At 54.6% G+C, this 27,594-nt stretch overlaps 1 protein-coding gene across 1 annotated transcript in view; it reads left to right on the top strand.

Moving 5' to 3' along the window:
* The first annotated feature begins 7,227 nt into the window (after positions 1 to 7,227).
* The window catches only part of DNAH1 (dynein axonemal heavy chain 1), an 84,527-nt gene continuing 64,160 nt past the window's right edge, over positions 7,228 to 27,594 (top strand). Inside the window, exons 1-7 of the mRNA XM_055343646.1 lie at positions 7,228 to 7,254; positions 19,167 to 19,527; positions 20,487 to 20,559; positions 22,799 to 22,973; positions 23,387 to 23,543; positions 24,451 to 24,583; positions 27,217 to 27,378. Of these exons, the coding sequence (XP_055199621.1) occupies positions 19,186 to 19,527; positions 20,487 to 20,559; positions 22,799 to 22,973; positions 23,387 to 23,543; positions 24,451 to 24,583; positions 27,217 to 27,378 (1,042 nt within the window). The 5' untranslated portion in view covers positions 7,228 to 7,254; positions 19,167 to 19,185. The remainder of the gene's footprint in view (positions 7,255 to 19,166; positions 19,528 to 20,486; positions 20,560 to 22,798; positions 22,974 to 23,386; positions 23,544 to 24,450; positions 24,584 to 27,216; positions 27,379 to 27,594) is intronic.

Here is a 27,594-nt window from a genome sequence, read left to right as displayed (position 1 = left end):
TCACTGTCTCTTTGGGGGAGGGGATGGTTTACAGGGTCTGAAGCTTGGCCTGAAAGCTGGGTGGGGCAGGTCCCCTTTTAGGCAAAAACATTTGGGGTCCCAGGGGAGGAGGGGAGGGATAGGGATGAGGGAGTGGGGAGCTGGGGACAGGGCGGACATGAGGTGGGAAAGGGGCTGCAGAGGGTGAGTGTCCAGAGCCCAGAGCAACAGCCCTCAACAGCCTGTGGGCAGCAGATGCCTCCCTCTCCACACCCCGCAGTTCTGGGGCTGCCACTTCCCTCCTGCGTCTAAGTGCCTAAGCGATGCTGGGACAGGCAAGGGCACCAGGGAAGTCCGTTTGGGCTGCTCAGGGACAAGTCTGTGTTAGTGCTGTTAGTGCTGCAGGGGGCAGCTGAGGCAGGGTGGCCTTGACCAGAGTCCTACCTTCCCTCTCTGGCCCTGGGCATAGTGTCTCCTCTCAGGCCCAGGGGGTACAGAATGTCCTCCTAAGCCTTCTGACCAAAGGACTTTTCCCTTGTCCCACTGGAGACTGCTCATAGAAATTCCAGCACACCTACATTCTCTGGAGGACAGAAGGGGAGGGAGCCAAGGGCTGGCCTGAATCTGTGATGGGGAGAGGGGAAGACACTCTGCCCTCAGTCCCACCCTCCACAGAAAGGGTAAGAGTTAGATGCCCCTTAGACTCTGTGTTGCCTCACTCCCTACCACCTCCTCCGGCCCCAGTGAGCAGGGCCACATCAACCCAACTGCACTGATCTAACTACATCTTTCAGCAGCCTGGAACCCCAAGAAAGGAAAGAATCTACTTCCCTCCTCTTTCCTCCCTCCCTCCCTTCTATCTTTTCTTCCCTTCTTCCACTTTTTATTTAGAATTAATTTCAAATTTACAGAAAAGTTGTCAAAATAAGAATAATCTAAGATACTTATATACCCTTTAGTCATATTCAATTATTACTATTTTGCTTCACTTGCTCTATGTATTTGCTGTGTGTGTGTGTGTGTGTGTGAGAGAGAGAGAGAGAGAGAGAGACAGAGACAGAGGAGAGAGAGAGAGAGAGAGAGAGAGAGAGAGAAAATCATACATAATTTTTTCCCTGAGCTATTTGAGAGTAAGTTGCAGGCATGTGGCTGTATGCTTCTGTTTCTGTCTCCTGGAGCTAGCTAGCCTAAGGGAGCCCAGACCACGTTGTGTGGGATGAATGAAGGTCTGGAACAGGCAAGGAATGAGTGGACATCATCTACTAGGAGCTCGAGGCCTGGGAACTGGAGGCCCTTGGCTCAGGCCACCTGAGAGTTGGGCTGCAGGGCTGGATGCCACTCATCTTCTGCTCCTCCAGCCTGGGAGTCAGGGAGCCTTTGCCCACTGGAGTAAGTCTGTGGTGTTTGCCGGGAGTGGAGCTGCAGCCTATGGAGCTGGCAGCAAGCAGGCAGGGTGGAGCTGAAAGAGCAGAGATGCCCACACTGTGGCAGCTGGGCACACTCAGGAAATGGGGTACTGCCTGCCTGGCCCCGAGTGGGCTTGGGAAACTCAGCTGCTGGAGGCCCCAGCCCCAGCCCCAGCGCCAAGGCCTGGAATTCTTGCCTTTGGACCGTCACCACAACCCATGAGGGACAGGGCAGGGATGGGGCCCCACTTGATAGCTGGTCCATGCTGACGGGCTGAAAGAGGGCAGGATGGGGGCTCTGGTCATACTGGGGCTTATGTGATGGTCCCTAACACAGGGCTGGCATTCCTTCTGTCCCTCCAGTGCTCTCAAATGGTTGGAGTCCCATCTGGAGGCTGTCCTTCAGATGACTTCTCTCTTATTCCTCCTAACCCTCATCCGAAGGTTATGGTTAAGTATGGCCTTGAAAAATCACACGGTAAGGGGTGCCTGGCTGGCTCAGTTGGTGGAACATGCGACTCTTGATCTTGGGGTCATGAGTTCTAGCCCATAGAGCTTACTTAAAAAACAAACAAACAAACAAACAACAACAACAAAAAAAACTAAAACGTCCTGTATCAAATGAGTCATAATAGTAAACTTAAATGTTTGGGGAACAAAATCGCATGGTGAAAGATGATCTGAGTTCTGAAGCTCTGATTTCTTTTCCTTGTAGTTGAATTCCTCTTCCTCCAGGAAGCCCTCTAGACTTCCTCAGATCTTCCTACCTCACATGGCTTCTGGGAAATGCCAGCTTTGTTTATTCCTTTGCTGGTTCACACTGTGCTATGTTAGGGCTTACAGCTTTGCTCTGCTATCAGCCTTTCTCCCTCCTGCTGCCCTAGGCCAGTCATATGACTGATGTCCCATAGATTGATGCCAGTGGCTTGGTTAGTCCTGCTAGGACATTCTCTCTGATGCCCCTGTGCCCCCTAAGAGTCCACAGGCTCTGGGGGTGCTGAAGTGGTGGTGGGGATTAGGCAGGGGGACCCACCCAAGAGAAGAAAGGGTCTTGTTCAAGACCACTGGTCTGTCAGGGCAAAGGCAGGCCTCCAGCTTGGGTCTCTGACCACCATTCAGCACCTTGTGAGCCTGTCTAGGGTGGAGGCTGAGAGTTCTCTCCAAACCCCATTTGGGTGATGGATCTGAGGGAGGAATGCATCCCTGCATCTGTTACCCCAAGCTCCCCCATGTGAGAGCCCAGGGTACACAGGCCTCCTCTCCCCCTGCCCATCCCCCAAAGTGATTTCTGCCAATTAGCACATACAGTATTTACTTAATTAGGGTAATGACATAATTAGTGTAAGTTGGGCTCCATCGCATGGCTTCAACATGCAATTATGAGCCGTCAGCGGGAGGCGACATTGTGGAAACGCTCATTCCATTTTGGTTCCAGCATGGAGGCCGGAGCAGCTGCCTGTGCTTGGGAGGGAGGCAGGCAGCAGCCGCCCTGTGGGTAGGCTTCCCTTCTTCCACTTTTTATTTAGAAATAATTTCAAACTTACAGAAAAGTTGTCAAAATAAGAATAATCTAAGATACTTATATACCCTTTAGTCATGTTCAATTATTACTATTTTGCTTCACTTGCTCTATGTATTTGCTGGTAACTGCAGGCAGCCATGGACAGCATAGGACAGGGGAGTCAGCAGGGGCAGAAAGGCAGTTTCCAGGGCAGAGGGAGTCCCTGACACCCCTCCGCCCCCATCCCTCATGGATGCTGCTACCCCCACAACCCCAGGGCATGGCAGGGCCCTTGGCTTGGCTGGGGTGACTGAGATTGGAGCCCTGAGGACTACAGGCCCCTTTGCCCCAAGTTGTCTGCCTGAGATGCCACTGTTAGTGGAATCTGTCCTATCTACAGGGCTTTGTGGCTCATGAGAGCCACCTTCTCTTACCCACTGGCCTGGTGGTGGTTCACAGCGGCCCTGTAAGGCCACACACTGGAAGGACTATTGTTATTCTCATTGGACTAGTAGGGAAACAGGCTCAGAGCAAACATATATCATGGCAGTGCTGACCCTAAGAGGCAGCCCAATGTGGCTGGAGACTTCTCGAGCCCAGGCAGGTCACCCTCAGTCTCAGGGAGGTCTCCTGCCAGGTAGGCTCCTTTCCCTGGGAGGGGCAGGGGATCACTGAGGCAGGCAGTCTCTAGACCCTGGCCTCCCCTCCCTTCCACAAGATTGGGAGGCAGGGCCCTGACCCTCCCAAGACCATCTGTAGCTTTCCTGGATGGCGGGAACCGGGAAGTGAGAGAAGATGGGAAGCAGGGCCACTGTTGTGCCAATGGGGAAAATGAGGCCCTGGGGCCTCCAAGAGCTGCTGTGAGAACTGAAATCAGGCTTCTGCAAACCTCCTCCCTGCCTGGCTGAGTCACCTGGGCTATCCTCTTCCTCAGGCCTGTTTCCCTGTATGAAAGAAGAGAGTCTATGATCCACAGTCAGACATCCTGGGACTGTCCAGAGCCGCTGGAGGGGTGGCACCCACCCTGACATCTATTTAACCTCCCTCTAAATTATAACATCACAGCTGCCCCACCCCTTTATGTCCCACCTGTGCCCTGCCAGGCAGTCAGGGCCCCTGGGGTGACAGTTCCAACTGGCAGTTCTGTCTGTTTCAGGCTGGGCCCCCTGCCCTCTGGAACTGGGGAATCCCTGTCTCCTATCTGGGAGGCCTGGGCCCTGGGGCCATCTTAGACTCTCCCACTCAATGGTGCCCCATCCTATAGGCGATCCCTTCGGATGTGTAGATTCTGTTGTTATCTGAGCTCCTCCACAGCTATGTGTTCAGGGTGAGGCCGGTGTGCTTACTAATTGCTGACCGTGGCCTAAGCACCTTGGGCCTGGTTACTAGGGCAGGGATGGGAAGTGATGGGCAGGCAGAGGTGAGGGTAAATATCTCCAGGAGCTCCTGACCTCAGAGTACAGGCGGATCTAGGTGTAAGGAGTGCCATCCAAAGGGGAAGCAAAGATAAGTGCCAGAAAGATCCAAGAGTAGGGGCCATACCGAGTAGAGAGGTCTGACCTTCTCCCTCACTGATGGAAAAGCAGCACCTGCTGGGCCTGGGGGAGGCAAGGCTCTCAGTCCCTGAGGACGAGGACGGACTTCAGGCAGTACCAGTGTGAGCAGAGGCTGGGAGGCCAGAGAAGGATGTGGGAATGCCATCCTCAGGCATGAGGTATTTGGGTGGGCTCTGGGGACCTTGAGGAAGGGGCTGGGGGCCCTGGCTGTTTGTGGGAGGGTCAAGGCACTCCCTCAACATCCATTCAACAAAAAGTCCCTTTCATGTGTTAGGCATATGGTGTTCTAGGTTGGGCATCCAGTAGGGACCAAGACAGATGCAATCCCTGCCCTCATGGAGACTATCCTCTAGTTGCAAGAGACAGGAAAACAAGAACAGTATCATGCAGGTGTGATGCAGAAGAGCCTAACAGTGAGGTGCCAAGACTGGGGGACATGTCAGGCTTTGGGTTCATGGGAGGCTGCAGTGATATTTATGCCAAGATCTGAGGGATCCAGAAACTGGGAGAAGAGCATTCCAGGCAGAAGGAGCAACATGCACAAAGGCCCTGAGGCACTGAAGGACAGCTCATGTGACTGGGGCAAGGAAAAGAGGAGAAAGGAGATGAGATGGAGGATGAGACCAGGGAGACAGGCAGGCACCTACTGGTCAGGTTGAGGCCCATGGACTTTATTCTGTATGTGACAGGAAGTCATTAAAGGGTTTTAGACTGGGGAGTGATTTTTAAAATTGACTGTGGCGGTGGTTTGGAGGTGAAAGACCAGGGCAGAGCTGTCCAGATGAGAGAGGATGGCGGCTAAGACTAGGGTGCTTGCTGGGAACACTGGGCACCAGCATCTGGGATGTGGTTTGGAAGCAGGACCAACAGGACTCCTGAGTGTTGGGTATGGGGTGTAAGGGAGGGTTGTCAGGGCAGCTTCCCAGTTCCTGGCTTGGGCACATGAGCCAATGGTGTGGCCATTTTCAGAAGAGGGGAATACTAAGAAGACCTGGCTGGTGGCCAGGAGCTCCAGGGCTGGGGACACCAAGGAAATGGTTGTCAGGTTTAAGTTTGGAGTTCCAGAGACAGTACCGCTGCAGAGCGAGGGGGAGCTCATTCATTTTTAGCAGAGACACAAGACCTAAGGTCCCCCTTCAGCTCCAGGAGCCCAGAGGTTCAAATGAACCAATCATCTGGAGGTCCCTAGAAGGGTCAAAGCAGAGGCCAGTTGGGAAGGACCCTACTCTCAATGCCTCCCCCATATCTGCCCGGTGAGTCAAGACCACCTCACTCCACCCCGAAGCTGGACAAATAAGCTGATTCCACAAACTTGGCTTTCCTGAGCCAAGGCCCAAATGGGCTAAAGGTGTTGCCATGGAAACCCTGGAGGCCAGCTGTCCAGGTAATCCTCTGCCCACCCTAACCAGGCCTGGTGCGGGAGAGGCTATAGCCTATTTTCACAGGACCCCACCATGGCTTAAAATGCTCCTTCGAGTGTCTGGGACTACTCCCTACCACCATGAGTGGGCTGTGTGTCCTCAGGTAAGCCCCTGACCTCTCTGGGCATCGGCCTCCCCATTGGAGGAGTAATTCCCTTCAGCCCCTGCTGAGGCAGGGAAGACAGTCGGATGGGGCGGTGGGGAGGGATGCTGTCCCCACAGCTGTGGCCCGCAGCCTGGCCTCACTCCCACGCCCAGCGTCTCAGTTCCGCCGTGGGGCCCGCTCCTGGCAGACGGGCATCACTCCCGGGTATCCCTTCTGCAGGGCGAGGAAGTGGCCGCCGCCGCCAAAGCCATCCTCCAGGTCCCTCGCTCCTCCATGCCAAGCACATTAGGAGATAATTAAGTAAAAATAGGCCTTCCGACCAGTGTAGCTCATTAAGGCCTAATTAAGTTAATTAGTTCCAGGTGTGGATGGCGAGGCTCAAGTGAGGCGCGGCTGTTTGCTGTAATTGCATTTTCGAAGCGGCAGTGGTGGCAGTGATGGTGGCAGCAAAGGCGATGGCTTCCTCTGAGGCCTGGAAGCCCGCCAGGGTTTTGGGAGGCTGTCACTGAGCAGGGTGGTGTGAAGCCAAGCAGACCTGGACCACCCACAGAGAGCAGTCGACCGAGGTTCAAGGTCAGCCAGGCCAGGGAAACCTGCACACTATCAAACTTGCCAACTCTCCTCCCGCAGGGGTGCTTGGGGCTGGAGGAGTGCGGGTGGGGGATGCGCAAAGTCACCAACAGGCATCCTCCCCTCTGGTCGAGGGGTGTGCTGTGGCTCGTCCTTTGGATTCCCTCATGTCCCACGGTGGTCCCCAGGAAGATCGTCAAATGGCTTCGCTTAAGGGGAATGTGTGAGTCAGAGGAATCCACGTAAATCACCCTCTCCGTTTGGCTTGAACTCCTAACTCCTGTTCCTCTGTCCTGCAGGTGTGTGGCTCTTAGACATGCCCTCTTTTTTATGGTTCAGGGCAGGAGTGGGGCCACACAAGTCTGGGGCCCCTGCAGAGGATCTGCAAGGCTTCCTTGGCCTTCTGACCAGATGTCTCCCCAAACCCACATCCTGCCACAGCTTCAGGACTCATTGCATGGGACGGTCCTCCCAGCTGTGGTCACATCCCGTTCACTCATCCATTTGGCTGTGGCTCACTAGGCCTCTCTGTGCTGGCCAGCTGGGACACAAAGCTGGCTGAGGCAGGTTGGACTGTGCCCCATGGCACTTTTGGTCTGTCTGAGAAGGCAGATCTCCTGATGGCCCTACAGTTTTGTCATGGCTAGTGGAGCACAGGGGTGCTCATCCCAGACCTGGGAGAAAAGCTGTCTGAGCAGCAAAGAATATGATCCAGGTGAGGAGGGGGTCAGGCACCTGTGTGTGCCAGAAATGAAAAGGGGCTCCTTCTGCTCAGAGGGAGTGCAGAGAATGAGGGGCCAGATCTGGGAGGGTCCAGGGGGGCCGGGGAGGGGTCTAAGCAGGGCTGCTGGGTAGGAAAGGAACTGGTAACTGCTGGCTGGTGGCCGGGGGAGGCCAGAGAAGAGTAACTGGATTTGGGGGATGTGTAGGGGTAAAAGGGTGGGACTTGGGGCACTGGTTGGCTGTCAGGGGAAAGTAGAGCCTGAAGCCCCCAGGGGAGGGGCTTTGGGAGTGGAGTTGGGTTCTGAGACCCCACAGAGCTGGGACTAGGGTGAGGCGAGTTAAGTGCCTAGGATGCATAATTGGGGGCATTCACTCCCAGCCTTATGTCCCCATCTGTGCCCTGTCCCTGGTCCTCTGAAATTTCTTATTAACAAAGTGGAAGCCACCCCTAGTGATGGAGCAAAGGGGATAGTTCTGAACAGAGAGTCCCCCTCTGTCCTTTAATCCCTACTTAGGAAGTGCTGCCTTCTCTGGCTGGGTGGGGCTGGGAATGACACCTTAGGGTCTGACATGCTCTGGACATTATTCCATTTCCATTCTGATGCCCAGTGACAGGTACTCCACCTGGCTTCTTCCTGCATGCCTCTCCTGGCTGAGAGCTCCCTGCCACCTAGGCACCCTTGGCTCTAGCCATTAGAAAAAATGTTTTACCATGGCACATGAGTGGCTTAGTCAGTCAAGCATCCAACTCTGGATCTCAGCTCAGGTCTTGATCTCAGGGTTGTGAGTTTGAGCCCCACACTGGGCTCCACACAGGGCATGGAGCCTACTTAAAAAAATGTTTTACCTCGGGCTCAAAAACCCTGAGCCCTGCAGTGTCTTGTATCTAGCAGCGCCCTCAGCTCTGCCTCTGACTCTTTCTTATCCCTCTGGTGGGTCTACTGATCCCCTTCCCCAAGGCAGCTTAACCTCTCTGAGCCTTAGTATCCCCACCTGTAAAAAGGGAAGCAATCCTAGTCACCACCTTCTAGGGCTGGTGTGAGGATTGATGACATGATGTGAGTAATCCCCAGGACATGCGCTAATTCCTCAATAATGGGCACTCGCTCCGAATAACCATGAGTGACTATACAGGTGGACACTGTCTTCCTCCTTGCACAGGCTGCCCAGAGATGTCACCTCTGGCTAGGCCCCTGAACTCACCTATTGGCCTCAGGTAGCAAGCTCTGCTGTGTCCCTCTCACATCCAGCCCAATCACAGAGCTAGTCCCAGAGGAAGATGTTCATGGGGAAGAGGAAGTAATATTTTCCCAAGATGGCCAAGTGGTGCTGAGATATGCGCCTGCCCTACTGGTCTGAATTGGTTCTCTGATCATCATTCACTCCAGCTGCAGGAGCAGCCTTGACCAACCCCCTCCTCTCCCATCCCCTTCTCCTGAGGTCTCTCATTCAGGGGAACCAGTGGTGGCTGAGAAGGAGGGATGTAGGCATTCCTTGACTAAGGTATCTGCCAATAGGTGTCTCTGGGCCTTGTCATATGTGTGGTGCTGTCCTGGTGGAGGGGGTCTTTCCTGGGACGGAGATACCAGCAGAGCCCTGGATCCCATGGAGGGTGGCGGCAGTTCCTACAGAAGCTTGCTCCACATAGGCACAGTTGTGCGGATCATCTTCAGGGCACCCAGCCTTGTCCCATGAGACTGCAGTGTGCTGAGCCTGGGGGAGGAATCCCTGACCCCCTCAGGAATCAGAAAAGCCAGCCCAGGAAGGAAGGACAAGTGATGCTAAAGACATCCTGTGACCCTCCTTCTGTGCTGTCCTGTTCCAGGAATGGTGTTCACAGCTGGCCCCTGCCCCAGGGCTCTCTGCTTCAGCTCAGGGGGCAGTTCCCTGTTGAAAATCACTTTTGTCTTAAGGGGACTCCTTGAGATTTAAGACCGCAGTGATCATGCTTACCGACTCCTGGTGACCCAGGACCTCTGGATTCCTGTCTGAGGAGGAACCAAGGCTGCGAGGGCCCAGAGCAGTAAGGAAAGGTGGATGCAGGGGGTGCCAGGGGTGAGGCTGGGGGCGCAGAAGGTTGTGGGGCATTTGTGGGGCCATCGAGGAGCTGCAGAGTAGGTCTTGTTCCTTCTTACCCAGGTTATAGGAGGGAGGGTCCCCTGTTACTGTAGACCCCTCCTTGTTTTTATAGACTGGGGCTCCAAGAGGAGAAGGGGCTTCCCCAAAGTCATGTAGCAGGTGGGGCCTGGGACAGCAGAGCCTATTTGCACCCCACCAAATCCTGGTGGCCAGGCTCCTCCCTATGGGGTGTGTCAGAGGAGGGACTACCTAACCTCCTGAGGCTCTGCTTTGCTTGATTTGGGGGCCTGCTTGAGGTCCTGGGTCCCCCAGGAGGTTTCTTTTACTGTGGCCTGATCCAGGCCAAGGCCCAGCTCTGCTCTGTGCCTCAGTTTCCCCAGTCGTACAGGGGAGTTAACAAACCCTCTCAGGTTTGGCCTATACTCTTGCTTGCCCTCACAGAACACTAGCGGGGGCAGGTGGTCTGTAGCTCCAAGCACAGCTGGGAAAATGAGGTGCAGGGAGGGGACAGGGGCACCTGGGACTCAGGTCACCCCCAAGCCTGTGGACCCAGCTCTGAGGGTATGGTCAGCAACATACCACAGGGCTGGTGGCCAGAAAAGTCCAGGCTTTCAGGTCTCCAGTGTTCTTTAACCTGCCCTCCAGCCCCCTCTGCCTTGGGTTCACAACTCCACCCCTGCTGAGTGCATCCCCCTCCACCCCCTGCTAATTATGGCTGGACACAAAAGCTGGACCGTGACCAGACAAAGGGACAGGGATGAAAGTGCCGGTTGTCATGGCAACCTGGAGGGTTGCTGGGACCCAGGGGAGGGGCTTGGCTGTGTGCCTGAGCTCAGGCATCTGGATGACCTTTGAGCATAAGCCAGGGTGGCCCAGGGGCTCACAGGGATTCCCCCTCCTACTCTAGGCCCACCGGAACTGGGCACACAATGGCAACCTCACCCCCTCCATGGCAGCACCTGCTCCCTGGGTCTCCCCTGGTGGCCCCATTATCCTGCACCTGCTGCCCTCCCCGACATCTGCTCCTCAGCCCAGGCATTCTTCCTAAGGTGCTCCCTGCCCATCCCCAGGCCCAGCTGCCTGCTCTGAGAGCCAGCCAAGAGGGGCTGTGGAACCAGGAGGGGTCACAGGGAGAGCCCTGGGTGAGGATGGTGGGTCCAGCTGCCAAGCCAGCTTTGCCCAACTAGTGGTGTGTGTCCCCATGGCAAGGCCTCCTGCAGGGCCTCAGTCATCTCATCTGTAGAATGGGAACAGCCACTTCTCCCCTCAGAGCCTCCAAGAGTAAGTTTCCCTCTGCTTGGAAGGAGATCTGAGGCCAAGATGTCACCAGAGCTGGGTCAGGGTCGACAGCGAGGTTGGGAAGAGCGGAGGGAAGGGATTGTCTTGGGTCATGCTCCCAGGGCCACCTTTTCTAGAACACTTGGAGACCTGAATCCCCTCCTGCATAGCTTGCAGGGGGAGATGACATTTTCCAGGGGACTTTCGGGGGTAGAGGGGATCTGGGCAGGGGACCCATCAGTGACAGGTTCTTGAGTGGCCTATCAGGAGTACTAGGGAACACAGGGACACCCCTCCCTCCGCCTAGGAAGGGTGCATGTTCCCAGAGGATGGCCTGAGGGGTCTCCAGCAGTCCAGATCAGGTGGGGAAACTGAGATCCTGGGAACTGTGGCATCTGGCTCTCTAGTATCCTACCAACAGATGGTGGAATGGAAGGACAATGGAGCAGGAGGAGTGGGATGCCTGCCAATGCCCCTACCACTCCCAGAAAGGATTTGGGGATCGATCCCCATGGCAACTGGTTTTTGTCTTGTGGCCCACATTCTAGTGGCTTCCTATGCCCTAGGGGACAGCCCCAAGTTCCTTCATACTTGGGCAAGGCCCTCCCCTTCTTGCCCCCTCAGCTTGCCCACCTGGAGTGTGGGAGCAGACTGCCAAGGAGGCTGCCAGCTTCAGCTGCTGCCCTAGCGGTATGACTGCCCCCACCAATGGCTGCCCCCACTTCTCTGGTAATGAGGAATTCCCTCCCTTGAACAAGCCATCCTCACTGACCTGTCTGGAATTTCTTACACACTCCGTCCCAGAGGTGTGGCAGGGGCAAAGCCTTTGCCAGGAATGGAGGCATTTGGGGCACAGCAATAGTCCCGGTGTCCCTAAGACCATTCTGCACGGGTGGCCTGGGTGCAGGCCTTGGCAAGTTTTGTGTACTCCATTGTACAGATGGAGGAACTAAGACCTAGCAAGGGAGGAGACTTGCCAGTGAGTTGGCAGCAGAACCCAGGCCTCCCACCCTGTTCACAGAACTTTCTGGGGTGGGTCAGAATGGCAGTCTGGTTCCCAGACTCCATAAACTCAGGTTCCCTGGAGGAGAGGGGTGGGGCCTTCAATGGGTCATGGAGCCGAGATGATGAGGCCAGTCCCAGTTGGCCAAGAGATCAGTCAGCTGGTGCTCACTGAGTTCCTTGGGGCCAAGGGGAAATGAGAGGCACTCAGAGCCTAATGATGACAAACGGCTCCCTGTATCAGTCCTCCGGGTCCCATGGAAATGTCCTGTGGAAGATATTACTATCTGGGGGCCTATCACTTGGACCTCCTCCTGGCCCCTGCTTCTAGAGAGCAGAGCCCCAGCATCCTGGGCCCTGTTTTGGAGCAGGGTCTGGAATTGCAGGTCAGAGAGAGGTAGTCTGGGGAAAAGAGTGAAGGGGGATTGTGTGCAGCTGGGCTGCTATCAGTGGCCATCTCCAGGGGAGTGGCTCTGATGTGGGTTGCTGTTTCCTAGTCATCCCCTCCGGGTTCTTTTAGGACTGATGGACCGGCAGGGCTGCTGGGAAAAGCAGTACCACAGCCCCCACCATCGCTGTTGTTCAAGCCCATCCTCCAGTGGGGTAACACAGCAGTGACCAATGTCTGGTTCCCTACCAAATGGCACTAGCCATGATCCTCTGGGGCCCCTGAAGAGAGTGTAAGTGTGTTCTGTGGGCTGAGGCAATCAGGGAGGGCTTCCTGAGGAGGTGTAGCCTGAGATGGGATGGGAGGTTGTAGAAAAACTTGAAAGAGGGAACAAATTCCAGCTGGGAAGTTGCACATGAGTTCAGGTGGGAATGGTTTTGGTCTGGGGGCCAGGATGAGGACTGAGCATTCATGGGGTCCTCAATCTTCCAGTCTCCCAGGAATTCCTCTTCCTCTCTGAGCTCTGGGCTTTTAAGGTCTTGTCTGTCAAGCTGACCTCATGGATCAAAGGAGAATTAATTTGTCTCCATTTTTATTCATCAAAGAAAGTGCTGGTCAGAGCTGCTGAGGCCAGCTGGCCAATGGCAGAGAGGGGGAGGATCAGAGGAGGCCTAGGGAGAGGGTGAACCTCAGACCTCAACTAGTCCTCTGACAGCCCCCCATGACTGTGACTCAGTTTCTCTCAGCAGCTGCTCGGGGCTCCTGGCCTAGAAAACCAGAGGGACATCCTGGGAGGTCCAAGAGGCTGCCTGGGGGCAGGTGGGGAGCAGATAGCTCCAGCCACCCTGTCTGGATGCCTGTCGCCCTCTGTTCCGGCTGGCCAGCCACGTGAAGGGCTTATTCTGCCTTTTATTCACATGGGGCTTTCATCTCTGCAGCCAGTGAAGCATTGCTCCCAGCCTCAGCACTGGCAGCGATAAGGCACAGGGAGGGGGGCAGCCCAGGCCTGCCATGCCCTCAGACTTCTTGCCTGAAAGGCATGGGCCTAGGTGCCCTAATCGACCTGTCTGCTCAAGCCCTAAGCTTGCAGCCAACCAGAGATGGAGTAGAGAGCCCCCACTCAACAAGTTCTCGCAGGAATCCAGTCTTCCCTATTTCAACAAGAGCAGTCTGGCTTCCCTTCCTGCCCATACAGGGTAAAAGACTGCCCTCCCATCTTAGAAGGGCCAGGAGCCCAGGGTGGGGTCATGGCTCAGTCCTTGTTCCTCCCGCAGGGAACAGGTAGGTGTGGTGGCTTCCAGGGCAGGGCAGGAAGAGCAAAGCCTGAGCCCATGTCCAACCATTGGAGGAGATGAAGGCATTAGAGGGTAGACATCTGAGACCCAAGAGAGCAGGGACTGACTCCAGTGTCCTGCCAGGAGAAAGGGAAACAGTCATGCCCCACTGCCCAAACCTGTAGAGGGGTGAAGTGGAAGTGGCAGCAACCCCTGGCCCCCACCCCCCAGGGACACAGCAGTGACTGTCTCATGGTGGGGGTGAGTGGATCTGTGGGCTGGAACTTCTAAGTGTGGACCCTTGCTGCGGTGGCCTATCCGTCTGTCTGGCAGCCATGGCCCCTGTGATGTCATCAACCCACTGCGTTGCTTGGCAACTTTCCAGGATTAGCACTCTGCCCCTGTCATCCCTGACGTCCCACCATGGGCTGATGTTGCCCTGGCAACCCGAATGGGTACCGCAGTTTTTTGGACAGCTGTACCCAGTGTGGGGAGTGCCAGGAAAAAGCCGAGAAGCAGGTGCCTCTCTATAGGCCAAATAGGGTACACAGCCTATCCCAGACCCACAAAGAATCCAGGCTGGCCCTAAATAGGGCTTTGGAAGTCTTTGTCTCCTCTAAGAGCTATGCTACCTTTGCTTCCAACCCCCCCCCCCACTCCCCTTCCTTCCTTCTGTAATGGTCACTGAGCACCTACTGTGTGAATGCCAACAAGAAAAGCAAATAATACCACAGTCTGGGCTCAGGGGAAGTTGCACCAGCATTGGGTCGTGAAGGATGAACAGGAGTTGGCCAGGTGTAGGGGTTGGTGGAGAGAGGTGATCTGGACAGAGGGAGCGAAGCCTGTGCAAAGGCCACGTCACTGTCTGCAGCCATGGCTTACACTCTGCCTCCGGGCTCCTCGTGGCCTGGCCGCTCTGGCTCCCCCCTCCAGCCACAGACATTTTAAGGTAGAATCCAGTTCAGATCTGATTCCCATCTACAGAGTGAGGCTAACTCTGAGAAAGCTCTGTGGGAAAAGGTTTTCAGGTTAAGGTGGGATGGTTTTTATTTATTTTTTATTTTTTTTAATAAATTAATTTTTATTGGTGTTCAATTTACCAACATACAGAATAACACCCAGTGCTCAGTGGGATGGTTTTTAAATTTTCTTTTGGCTTGTAATCCGCCTCCTAATGCTTCCAGGAAAAAAATGTAAAGGCTGGTACAGTGAATACCTGTAAACTTTCACATTTCTCGATTGTTAGTATTGGACCACTTTTGCTTCATCTTCTTTCTATACTTATCTATATAAATTGAGCTGAACCATTTGAAAGGAAGTCACAGCAGCGGACATCCTGACATTTGTCCTGAAATCCTTCAGCTCACGTCGGCTGAGACAAGGACAGTCTCCTATATAACCACAATACCGTTTTTCACATCTAAGAGAATTAACAAAAATTCAATATCCAGGATAGACAGGAGGATCAAAGCCTGAACCCACGCCAGGTCCTTGGAGCAGGTGGGCGCCTGAGGCCAGGGATGGGGTACAGGAGCACCCACCACCCACCCTGAGGAGGTTGAGGAGTTGTAGCCCGGGGTGTGTGTGCGTGTGTGCACGTGTGCGTGTGCCCTGAGCCTCCAGAGAACAGAAGCAACCCTTTCTGCAGCGACCTGACCATCTGGCCCGCAGCTGTGGCTTAGATAAGAATTTCCTCCATCATTACCCCCAAATCATTTACGTAACTGTAATTTTAATTTTATTTATTTATTTTTACCAAGATTCAATCAAAGTCCTCGCACTGCGTTCGGCTGTTTTGTCTCTTACTCCAGAAGAGTCCGGGAGGGGTGATGGGTAATGGAGCCTGGGTTTGACAGCCTAGAGGGCGTCCGTGGTCCCCGCAGCTGCCGGGGTGAGGGAAGCGGAGCAGGGAGCGCGGGGAGCGGCGGGGGGGGGGGGGGGGGGGGAGACTCCGCAGACGGAAGTCCCGCCCTCCGCACGGATGGTCCCGCCCCTTAGCAACAGGCCCAGCGTCCCTCCTTAGAGACGGGCTCCAGACCCTACTCTGCACGTTGGAGCGGGTAGGTAAGTGGGCGGCGCCCAGGAAGGGCCGAGCGAGAAGGGGCAGGGGGCACCTCACTAGGCGCAGAGGGCGAGTGGCCGGGAGGGTGGACGTCCTCCCCGCCCAGGGTCCACATTCCTGCCTGCGGGCGTCGGCGCACCCGGTTTCCCCAGCCTTGGCCCTCAGGAGTGGGGCGCACTTTTATTTTTATTTAGTTTTTAAAAATATTTTATTTATTTAAAGATTTTATTTGTTTATTCATGAAAGACGTAGAGAAAGAGGCAGAGACCTAGGCAGAGGGAGAAGCGGGAACCTCGATGCGGGACTCCATCCCTGATCCCGAGCCCTCAACCACCGGCCACCCAGGCGCCCTGGGGCGCACTTTTATCTTTTTTTAATTTTTATTTATTTATGATAGTCATCACACAGAGAGAGAGAGAGAGAGAGAGAGAGAGAGAGAGAGAGAGAGAGAGGTAGAGACACAGGCAGAGGGAGAAGCAGGCCCCATGCACCGGGAGCCCGACCGCTGCGCCACCCGGGGATCCCTGGGGCGCACTTTTAAACCTTGCAGATAGGCCTGTACTTACTAGGTTGGAGGATGGGTTTTTTTGCCCCTCCCCTCGCATGCTGAGAATGTAGCCGCACACACACTGTGGAAGGCCCCTGCGGAGAAGGAGCCCACCTCCTCATCAGCCACGCAGTCCCTCTCCTGACGCCAGCTGCACCCAGTCTCCTTAGTCCTCTGTGTCCCCATCCGTAAATCCACTGTACCTATATCACAGAGTTTGTCAGACATCAACTTCCTTTCTTGCTTAACTCCATTCATTCATAAAATCATTTGACAAGCACTTTCTAGGCACCTACTGTGTGCCAAGCCCAGCCTAGGTGCTGAGGTTCCGGAGATCAATGTTATTCAACAATACTGCATTTGCAGCTCTCATGGTCACCTGGCAGGGCAGACAGATGTGTACACAGAATACAGGGAGATTTCCACTGAAGGGAGGAGCCTCAGACAGCTGTAGGAACACAGAGGGACTCACATTGGGCGAGGACACCAAAAAGGCAGGACCCCAAGCCTGTATGGATTATTACTACCCACAGTATTGTTTGCCAGGCAACCCTATCAAGGGAAGAGACTTCAAGAATCCTTTAAGTTATAGATCCTTATTAGATAATACCTTACCCAGAACCTGGTGTGTGAAACAGATGCAGGGTCTTCGTTGAATCGGGTGGATGGCTCTGAAGCCCTCCTGCTTAGGCCTTCCTCCCGTAAGGACTCACTTTGTAGAACCTCAGAGCTCCCTGGTACACAGTGTCCTCATGCAAGATGGGAGAGTGCCCAGAGTGGCCAGCAGAGGCTTGCTGGCAACCACGCCCTCATGCTCTTGCCAGCCATGCTCGTTCCCACACAGAGGCATCCATCACCCATGGGCTGACAGGAGATAGAGGCATGTCTGTCTGTCTGTCTGTCTGTCACAGGTCTTGTGCACACCAGCAAAATACAAGTGCTCAGAGCTGGAGTAGGACAGGAAGGGCACTGTGGATCTTTGTAAAGGGCTGAGAGATGGTTGGGGAGACAGGATTCTCCGTTGGCAAATTACTCTTATGCCTTCCTTCTTGGGATGTGCCTGGATGGGTTCCCTACTGCCAATCTGCTCAGAGGGAAAGGGCTCATAGGAACAAGAATCGCCCCCTCCCCATCACAGTGTCCTTTTACCACCAGAAACATTGTGCTTTCCTGGACATTTCCGCATCTGTTATCTTGGCTGAGCCTGACAACACACCAGTTCAGCAGCCAAATAGGTTCAAGTACATTTGAGAGCTGGGGAAACCAGGGAGCAGGGTGCCCTTCCGTGGAGTGGGGACCCCGTCCTCTCCAAGAACTGCTCTGTTCGGTGATTTTGTTCAAAGATTAACATCTATAGGTTTGCAGCTATGATGGAGCTGAGCCCCAGCGGGTTCTCTGTACCCTAGGGTGCTCTGGGAAAGCTGGTGACTGAGCCAGACTCAACATTGTTTTCAGCACCCCTCCCGGGAGGTGGCTGGCCACCAGAAAGTGGGTTCAGGGAGCTGAGTACTGGTAGGCCACGCCTGACTGGCTAGAAGCTGGTCAGCCTTTGGGCTCAGAGTTTGGGGCTTCCTGCCAGAGCCCCATCTGCCTGTCATGGGCCCTGACGTGGCCTTGCCAACTCCCCACCCCCTTCTTAGAAATGGACTTAGCAGCTGCAGACTACTTCAACACTGCTGGGGTAGCTTTGATCCAGACAGTCCTGGCTGCCCACTCCGCCTTTCAGATCAATCCAGGCAGGATTCCCCTGCAGTGATCCAACAGGAAGCCTATACCAGCCAGGCACACCTGGTGGCTAAAGTGGAGATGACAGAGCAGGAAATACCCCGCCAACAGAGCAGCCTGTACCACAAGTTCCTGGCTGCTTTGTCCTAGTGTGCAGGGAGTGGGAAATGGGATGGGGCCAAGGGAGAGGGCCTTGCTTGGGTCAGGGTATCTTTTTGTTAAGATACCCTTTCTCTCTCTCTCTTTTTTAAATTGTTTATTTGAGAGAGCATGAACACGAGCAGGGCAAGGGGCAGAGGAAGAAGCAGGCTACCCATTGAGCATGCAAGGCTCCATGTGGGGCTCAATCCCAGGACCCTGGGATCATGACCTGAACTGAAGGCAGTCACTTAACAGGCTGTGCCACCCAGGCAACCCAGATACCCTCTCTTTTTAATCGACTTTTTTATTGAGCTAATTATAGATTCACTCCTTTTTGATTTTATTCTTTTTTAAGATTTCATTTATTTATTCATGAGAGACAGAGAGGCAGAGACATAGGCAGAAGGAGAAGCAGGCTCCCTGCGGGGAGCCTGATGTGGGACTCGATCTCAGGACCCTGGGATCACTACCTGAGCCAAAGGCTGAGCCACCTAGGCGTCGCTCCTTTTTTACTTTGTACCGCATTACATGGAAACCTCTTCATCACTGTGCCCTCATCCAATTTCTTATAACATTCCCCTGACCAAGCATTTATCCCCAGTGATACGTTTTGAGGTAGTCAAAAGCAACAGTGGCTTGGCAAGGGCTTGCTCATCCCACAATAAAAATTCTGTAAGCCCTTGTCCCTGGAATGGGGGATGTGCATGCAACCCCATGGGGAGACAGGAGGGTATACACTGCATGAGCTGAGCTGACCCTGAGAGCCAGAGCAAGTGAATATCATTCTGTAGCTGGTAGCGGGATCTATGGGTCATTGGAGGGTCAGTATCCTTCTGGGAAGGTCCTTTAATCCTCTGGCTCCTGGGTTATGGTGTGGGGCAGACATAGATGGGGGAGACAGGGCATGGCCCAGTGCCCCACACTGGGGAGGGACAGGGCAGTTCAAATGGGCTGGGGGCACCAGGGCTGCCTCCTGCTGAAAGTCCTTTTGGGGAAAACCAAACAGGGACCTTCATTGAGTGAGATCCAGGCCACCCTCCTTGTATCCTTTGTGCAAAACCAGGCCTTGTTCTCTAACATGGAGGAGAGGGAGTGAGCAAATGCAGAAGGATGCACTGGAGTGGGGGCATCTGAAGAGCTTGCCTGACTCCCCCCACTCAGCCCCTGACTCTAGGGGCTCATTTCTCACATGCAATGTCCAGGGAAGGCTCTGCTGTCTCCAATTGGAACCTGCCTGGCACCATGTATCTGTCCAGATTAGGAGACCACTCTCTTCCTCCCCAAACCCTGTGGGGGAGAGGAGCTGTGGCTTGTTACAGGATGCAGACAAGGCATCCCTGTATCCTGGTGCCCCTGGGGGCTGAGCAGAAGCTTGCCAGATTCCAGTGATGCCAGTATCTTCTCCTAGGAGCACCCTAAGAAGCAGCATGGAGCAGCCTAACAGAGAAGGCCACAGCCCAGGAAGGACCCCTCAGAGTCCAGAGTGCAGTGGTATTCCTGGGGGCCAAGAGTGTAGTCTGAAGAGGACCCATGCAGACCTGGAGCATAACCTGGGGAGGATTCTTCTGGGACCAGATTTTGGGTCAGAGAAGCCTCTTCCAAGTGCTGACCCCAATCCCCTGCCTTTACCCTTATCCCCACCCACACTCTCAGACTTGGGGCAGCCCCAGAAGTTGCCCCTGACAGCCACTGATAAGCAGTATCCCCTCATGAAGCAGCGTGGGTTCTACTCTGACATCCTCAGCCCTGGAAGCTTGGAACAGATTGGGGTGAGTGTGGCAGCTGTCCCCTACCAAATTCAAGTCCTCCCGTGGGTTTCCTTCCCTCCCTCCCTCCCATCTATCTCTCTATCAATCCACTTGTTCACTCATCCATCTAGCCATCTGTCTGTCCTGTAATTTGTCCATCCACCCATCCATCCTTCTGGTCATCCATCCATCTATCCCTCCATCTATTTGTTCATTCAACAATTCATTACCAAGTATCTCCTATTTGACAGGCCCTGGACTGAGCACTGGTGACAGTGAGGATAAGACATCTATGTCCCTACTGTCATGGGGCAATAGCTTTGGTGGGGGAGTCCTCCCCCAGCTCTGGTTGGGGAGGGGTTCCTTGGACAAGGTGTCATACTATGTGTGTATTGAGTGGCTGGCAGGAGGCATGTTTCAGGCAGGGAGCTTGGGGACCCTGAGAGAGGCCATGGCCTGTGTAGAAGAGGAGGAAAGAATATAAGGGGACAGATGAGGGCTTGGGGTAGGGGGACAATGGAGAGGGGGTGACTAGGGGAGAGTTTAAAGAGCCCCGTAGTCCTGGACAGCCTTAGGAAAGTTTTAGCTGGGATGGATCAAGAGAGATAGTGCAAGGACCCACTGATCCTCACTAATTTAGAGGTGCCAGAGTTGCCCTTGGTGGGGGAAACATGCACAGAGACAACTGCAGGCCTTGTAGTCCCTCCATCTTGTGGGGCCCTGGACATAGCAGGAGTGTTCTAGAGTAAGGAGGGAAGCTATGCAGGACCAGAAGGGGGTGGAGTCAGAGGTGTCCCAGGAGGCTGTGGTTTGTGGTCCACTGTGGCCTCTGAATGAGGAATTGTGGAAACTCACTGCTTCTGCCCCATTCCTGTGCCCCCAGTGTGTTCCCGGTAGGCTTGGGGGGAGATGGTCCCTCCCAGGTCCTGCCTGTCCCCAGGGTGTTTACATCCCCTCAGAGCTCTGGGATCTGGTTTTAGGAAGTATGCTGTGGTCCCCACATGAACCAAGACCTCCTTCGGCAGGCTGACCTTGACAAGTTTACTCCAAAAGGTGAGTGCCTAGAAGGGCAAGGGGGATGGGTGGGGGCATTTAGAGGCAGGGTCTCTGGGATCAGAGAGATGGTTTCTTCCTGGCTTGGATCTCAGTTTCCTCAGCTGTAAAATGGGGGTAACAAGGCATAAGGTGCTCAGTGCTCAGTGAAGCACAGCTTCTTTCTGTTCTTAGCAGATTTGCGATGAGGGCACCATGGTGGGCTGGGCTGGGCTGCTGAGGACCAGGGCATCCGTTCTCTGCCTGGCTGGAGACGCTAAGGTGTTCACAGGTGTGACTTCTGTTTCTTCCTCCTCTGAAACATGAGCTTGGAGGAGGCCAGGGCTGTGTCTGAATTGTCCCTGCTGGGACTCCAGCTCTTGGAGCAGGGCATAGCACAGGAAGGTGCCCAGATCTCTGCTGAAGGAGGGAAGAATGACTCTCCTCCATCTCAGGCTCTGCGCTGAGTCTTGTAAGGTCTGGGACAGGGCTGTGTGGTGTGGGGCAGTCTCCAGTGGCAGAGGGGAGAATAGGGTGGCTCTGGGAGAGGCAGCAAGCTGGTTGGGGCCCTGAGTGATGGGAAAGAGTTGGCTGGGGACCCTCCCACCTGGCTGGCAGAGAGAATACTCCCTTCCATCAGGCCCAGAGGGCCCGGCTGTGCTTCTCTTCTCCAGCTCCAGGAGAGGCCTGATTCCTTGCTGGCACTGCTCAGATTAGTCCTCTCAGTGCCCACAGGTCTCATGGCGTCTGGGAAGCTCCAAAAGTGGCCCAGGAAATATCACATGTACGTGCATTTGCACAGTAAGCTAAGGATCCAGGCTATTGTGCTTTGTAGCCTCACAGACATCAGTGGCTCCGAAAATGTTTACAGAGTGAATCTAGGGGCTGTGGGGTGCTCCCACCATCCATGGGCTGGTGGGGTGGGGATGCTCAGCAACTCTGCATCCCCACCCACCTGAGGAAAAGCAGTGCCCCAAAATGCCACAGGTGGTGGCATTCAGCAACAGAAGTAAGTCCACTCTGCTGCTGGAAGGTCAAGGGGAGGACTTGAGAAGCCTGCCTGGGCTGGAGACCAGGCTTTGTTGTCCTTACCCTGGCTGCTCCGTGGCCCCTAAGATGCAGGGCTGGGCCCAGAAGCCCATGGTCCTGGGAGTGGAAGAGTGTCATGGACCCCCAGCTCCAAAGCAGATGATTAAGGGAGGTTGAAAACTGCCTTCTTAGCCATGCCTCTGGCATTGTGGGGTTTCCTGAGCACCTGACAACTCTGGTCAGAGAGCAGACTTCAGCTGAAGACAGGTGTCCTCTGCTGAGCCTCCCGAGTCTTCCGTAGAGCCCCAGAGGCTAATCCCAAGGTGGGCTCTCCTGCAGTGTGACTACCTCTTGTCTCCAGAGGGGTGGTGAGGCCCAAAGTGGGGGTCACTAAGGCCTCCCAGGAGACTGGATGGGGGCCATCACCGAGATTTCTCGAGCCTACCCAGCTCCTGGAAGAGAAGACTCATCTTCTGAAGCATCTTCCCACACTCTGTTTCCCCAACTTTGGGGACTTCCTTTACATGTAACATCCCAATTCCCGGAATCCTTCAGTTCCAGGCAGTCTAGAATAGTCACCCTGCTGATGGCTCTCTCTCCACCAGCTCTCTTGCCCTCAGACCCAGAATGGAAGCTTCTATCTGCCCTGGTTGTCTAAGTAGGGGTGACCATTTTGCATCTTGAATGTCCCACAGGGCCAGGGTGATAGCACCACCTGCTCGTACAATATCCAGGATGCCTTGAGTTTAGAAATGCTCCCACAGGGTGACTAGGATTCACCACTGACATGCCTCGGAGGGCCTCTGGGGTGGGCGTGGGTAGGACCCATTAGATGTGCAGGGAGATACCACTTCATCTTCCTGTCCAGTTATAATCCCCACTGGTCATTTGATTCAGCATCTGGCTTGAGCAAAGTCCCCTGGTGCAGAGTGTGTGTGGGTGGGGTGGGGTTGTGGGTGGCATGGAAGAAAATGGTTGAGCATGCTGGCTCTGGGCAAGGAGAGCAGGACCAAGGCCTGCTTCCACAGGCCCTTGTCCCTCCAGGCTCGCACCCCCTTGGGTACCTGCTGCCAAAGCTGGCTTCTTCTTGCCACTGCTGGCCTCAGGCAAGCTCTGAGCTTCCCTTTCCCCGACACGTGCATACCCGGGCCCTGGTCTGAACCCCTGTCTGGGGGTGTATCGGGGCCCTGGCCTGAGCCCCAGCCACTCCTGTCTGTGCTTCTGCCTACAGTCAAAACTTTTGAGATCCCTGAGGACTTTGAGGAAAGCCTGGAGCAGGAGCATATTGGGTCCACCACACAGCTGCTCACTCACACTGACTTCCCGCTGCAGGCCTATGAGCCCAAGGCACAAGTGCCTTTCCTGGTGCTGCCAGGCCAGTGCCCCCGCAAGATCGAGATCGAGAGGTACGGCTGAGCTGGCAGCAGGAGGGCTGGTCCCCTGGTAGATGGTATCCACCCAACTCAAGGGGTGAGGGACAGCAGTGAGGTGACTGACCTCATGGCAGGGGTTACTAAAATGGGTCTCTGTGCAAATCTTCTAGCCCTTTGGTTTCTTAATAGAACAAATTGCTTTCCTTGCTGTGGAATTGGGGAGGATGGCATTTAAGTCAATGTGGTGGAACTGCCAGGCAGGCCAGAGGGCAGCTGGGGCCCAGCCCGCCAGCCCCACTGCCATACCACTTCCTGATAAGCTCCAGAGGGGTAGAGGGCCCTGGAAGCGTCTCCGGGCCACACCACCCTGTGGGCCCTTGCTGGCATCTGTGAAGCTGCCTCACATGAGCTGAGCTGTCATGAGATCCCCTTTTCCCCTTGGCCAGGAGGAAGCGGCTGTACCTGAGTCTGGACATTGAGCAGCTGCTGGCTCAGGAGGGCATTGACTCCAACAAGCTCATGCCCAGGCACCCAGACCCACACAACCCCCAGACCATTGAGCAGGGAAATGACCCAATATTCCCCACCTATCTCCCACTGAAGGTGAGTCTAGTTTCTATAGAAGGCTGATGGGTGGAGGGTAATAGAAGCCAGGCTGAGGGCTCAGACCTGAAAGGGGATCCCATGGCAATCATAAGCACTCATTTATCAAGCATAATTGGAGCCTCCTGCCAGGGGTTTTGAGCACCTTAGGCTGGGGCAGAAGGGGCCCAGAACCCCTGAGATGCTGACTCTACTTCCTTCTTGGGAGCCTGAGGAAGTTTTGTCTGTGATCTCTGCCTACCTTCCTCCCCCACCACCTCCAGGCACCAGAAGCAGCCCAGTTGGACTGTGGAATAGTGTACAGGCCTTCCTGACTACTGCTTCTGGACTCACTGAGATGAGGGGGAACTGAGGTGGAAAGAACATCATTGTAGCCCCTTTGGGATACTGAGTCTAGGGAGGAGAAAGAGGGAGCATAGTCTGTTTTGGCTTTCACTTGGCTCCCCTTGACCCGGAGTATGTCTTGCTTGATGGTCCCTATAGGGAGGCAGAGCTGAATCCACATCACCCTACTAAGGGTGGCCTCCCTGACAACCCTGAATCTCCTTCATGTCTGGGTGTAGGTGAGGTGCTCAGGAAAATCCAAGGGCTACCTCTTCTCCTGGGTCTGAGCTGGATGACCCTTGGGCAGTAGGAGAGAACACCCATATCCTGCTTTGAGTACCCAGATAACCCTCTGCCTGCATCAGGATGGACTGGTTGAACAAGGATCCAGGGTTTCACAGGAGCCAGACTCCACAGACCCCTGTAAACAGCAGAGTAGGCATCCAGTCCCCGGGTCCCTAGTCTGTAGTTCCTGCATCTGAAGAGGACCCTACTTAGGCACCCTCATCATCTGGTACACCCAGCTCATTGGGCCCCTGTAGGGGTGAGCTGTTTCCTCCTGATCTCAGCCCATTTCTTCCAGGTGTTCGACAATGAGGAGTTTGATTGCCGGACTCCCAGTGAGTGGATCAACATGGGCTTGGAGCCGGGGTCTCAGGACAGGAAACCTGTCCCTGGAAAAGCCCTTCTGCCCACTGATGACATCCTGGGGCACGGTGAGCAGGACTGGCATGGGTGGGGGGGCAGGATCCTGGTCTGCACCATCCCTGCCTGGCAGCAGCCCAGGCCTGGACTCCTGGGCTGCCCTGGGGGCTGGTAGCCATGGGAGGTGAGGCCCCCACCTCTTGAGGCCTCCCAGTTGAGGTATAGGCTAAGGGGCAGGTCAAACAGAGGCAAGAAATACAAGGACTAGGGATGACGTTGTTGGAAAGGCCAGAGAAGGGACAGCTGGATGGTATTTAGAATTTTTTTTTAATCTTTGGTTTATTGGTGATTTTAAAAAGATACAATCCTGTTGGAAACATTCCCATGTGTATAAGGGGCATAATTCAAGCCCTTCCATCCTGCCACCCAGAAATCACCCTTGCTCCAGCTGTACCTGTGGTCTCTCAGCTCTCACTGCTGTGTGGACAGCACACACCCTCAAGCTCACACATCTGCTTGCAATCATACACACACAAGGCATCCTTCCCCTCGTCCTCACATGCCATCACCCACACTCCCATGCCCATTTTCACCACACACACTCACATGCCTACTGTCACACATTCAGGGCCACTATCACACCCCCACACACGTACCTGGACTGTTGCTGCACAGATGAGCTGCGGCTCAGCCTTGTCCGTGTCTGCCCCTCTCCTGGCCCATGTCTGTCCTGGGGCTGTCTTTGCTACTGGAGGGAACAGGGCCAGGGTGAACTTCCTTGGCTGCCACTCTGGTCTACATTGCTGGTCTTTGTGTGGGCATCTGAGGAAGATTTGGGTTAGGAGGTTGGAGGTTGGAGGTGGCTGTTCCCCTGCGCAGGGCTGAGGGCTGTTCTACTCCCTGCCCCATGGGCATGGACAAACTGCTTTGGGATGGGCAGTGGGTCCCTAGTGGACTGTGCCCAAGACTGAGAGTCATGCTGGTTGATTTTAAGACTGCTTGGCCTCCAGGGGGCCCTACAACAAGTCCATTGAGCAGGCTGTAAGTTTATGTTTCGATTTAAAAACATGTTAATGCTGGAATCAATTCCTCTGAACTAGACAAGAAACCCAGAATGTTCCCTTTACTTTGGACTTAATTACAAAAATAATTTAACTCAATTGTTCCCAGATCTCCAGTTCCTGGTGATAAAACCAGAAGGTGTGCGGCTGCGTTAACCTTAAATGTACCAAGTACCAGCCTCCCCAAAGTGCTTCTGCTGGCACCTCTTCACACGGGCCCTGCCTTGGGGCAGTAGCACAGGTGGGGGGAGAGGCTGGCAGGAAGCATTTCTGCCAGAGACCCCTGGTGTTCTGCTGGGGGCTTTCAGTGACATCTTTTCTCTAAGTTGAGCCAAGACAGGCCAGCATTTTCAAAAAAGAAGCTTATAGGAAGGGAAGGGAAGGGAAGGGAAGGGAAGGGAAGGGAAGGGAAGGGAAGGGAAGGGAAGGGAAGGGAAGGGAAGGGAGGAAGGGAAAAGCAAAACAGAAGTAAAGCCAATGAGGTTTACCACAACAAGCTCCTTTACTCATCTTTCCAGCATCAATCAGCAGGTAGCATTTCCTTGAAATTCCAGCCATTTTTCCTCAACCCAGTCTGTAGCACCCATCAGTTTATTTTAAGGCATTCCCTCTAGGCACCGTGCCATGTGCATCTTCTTTCTACAGAAGTATATTGAAACCGACTAGGTACCAGTTTCCATTCTAAGTATGGGGACACAGCTGTGACCATGTGTCATGCCTGCCCTTGGGGAGCTGCTCCTAGTATAAGGAGGCTGACCAGAGCCAGGATAGGATGCATCCATAGTGTCACTTTAGGTTCTGCGAGGGACACATTTAGGGTATCAAGTCAGAGAGTGCCTGAAGAAAATGTGCTCTTTTAGGCAGAGTTGCTCTCTCCAAGAAGAAGCCATTTGAGCAAGGAACAAAGCAGCAATAAGGTGACCTAAGCAAAGACTATTCCAGGCAGAGAGTATAGCCCATGCAAAGGCCCTGAGGCAGGGTTAACCTTCAAAGTCATGGGAACATCCAGACATGCAGTGTGGCTGGAGAGAAATGCAAATGCATAGGGCTGGTAGTGGAGGAGATGAGCTGGAGAATAGAGCAAAGGCTTTCAGGCCAGGAAACGTGTGGGAGGCTCATCTTGACCATACAGGCCCTAAGGCCCACTTTGGGGTGGCTGCAGGGCAGTAATCTTCTACATTGCCCTGACTTTTCCTGATACAAGGGCCCTAGGGTCTCAACTGCCACAGGAAGGGGTTCACTCTGGCTTTGGTCACCTTGAAGAGGTCCAGTTCATACACGAGGGGCTTTACAACTGCCCCCTCCACAGGTCTCCATGTGCCAGGGGCTTTCCCACCTCCTGTCCCAGGCCTGCTGGCCTGTGTCTCTGTCTGCCCTCTGTCTCTGTCTGGGGTCATGCAGAGCATGAGGACAGAGAAGCCTGGTCCTTCTGGGTCCTCTTCACCAGGGGTCACCCCGAGGCCAGTTCAGCTGGGAAGAAAGCAGGGTTCCTGCTTTGCTGGAGTTAGAGGGGGTCTATCTTAGAGAGAGGGAGGCCAGACTGGTAGCCACTGAGACTTGTTCCCTAGCACCTGCTGCTCACACTCAGAGGCCCCTCTTGGCCCTATGGCAGGGAGCACTAGTGGGTTCCCCTCCTGTTTCAGAGGACCCCAAAAGTCAGAATCTGAAGTATGAATGGTGCAGTGTGGGTGTCCTGGACTATGACAAGGAGAAGAAGCTGTACCTGGTGCATAAGACAGAGCAGAGCGGCTTGGTGAGAGATGAGATGGGGAAGCCCATCCTGAATGGAGGCGTCACCGCTGAAGGTATGAGCTCTCTGCCCCACTCCCTGCACACCCCCACACAGGCCTGTGACTGAGGCCAATCCCTGCCCCACGGTACAGACAGCCACACCAGGCCTGAATTCTTCCTTGCTGTTTGTCCTGTGGCTGTCTGTCCCCTGACCAGTGAAAACCAGAGCGCTCATCACTCAGAGACCCCAGGAAGGGCAAATGGCCATTATTGGATATGCTCACTCTGAG

Source organism: Nyctereutes procyonoides, unplaced genomic scaffold, assembly GCF_905146905.1.
Source record: "Nyctereutes procyonoides isolate TBG_1078 unplaced genomic scaffold, NYPRO_anot_genome, whole genome shotgun sequence".
Taxonomy (NCBI): domain Eukaryota; kingdom Metazoa; phylum Chordata; class Mammalia; order Carnivora; family Canidae; genus Nyctereutes; species Nyctereutes procyonoides.
This window is presented reverse-complemented; position numbering and strand designations above follow the sequence as displayed.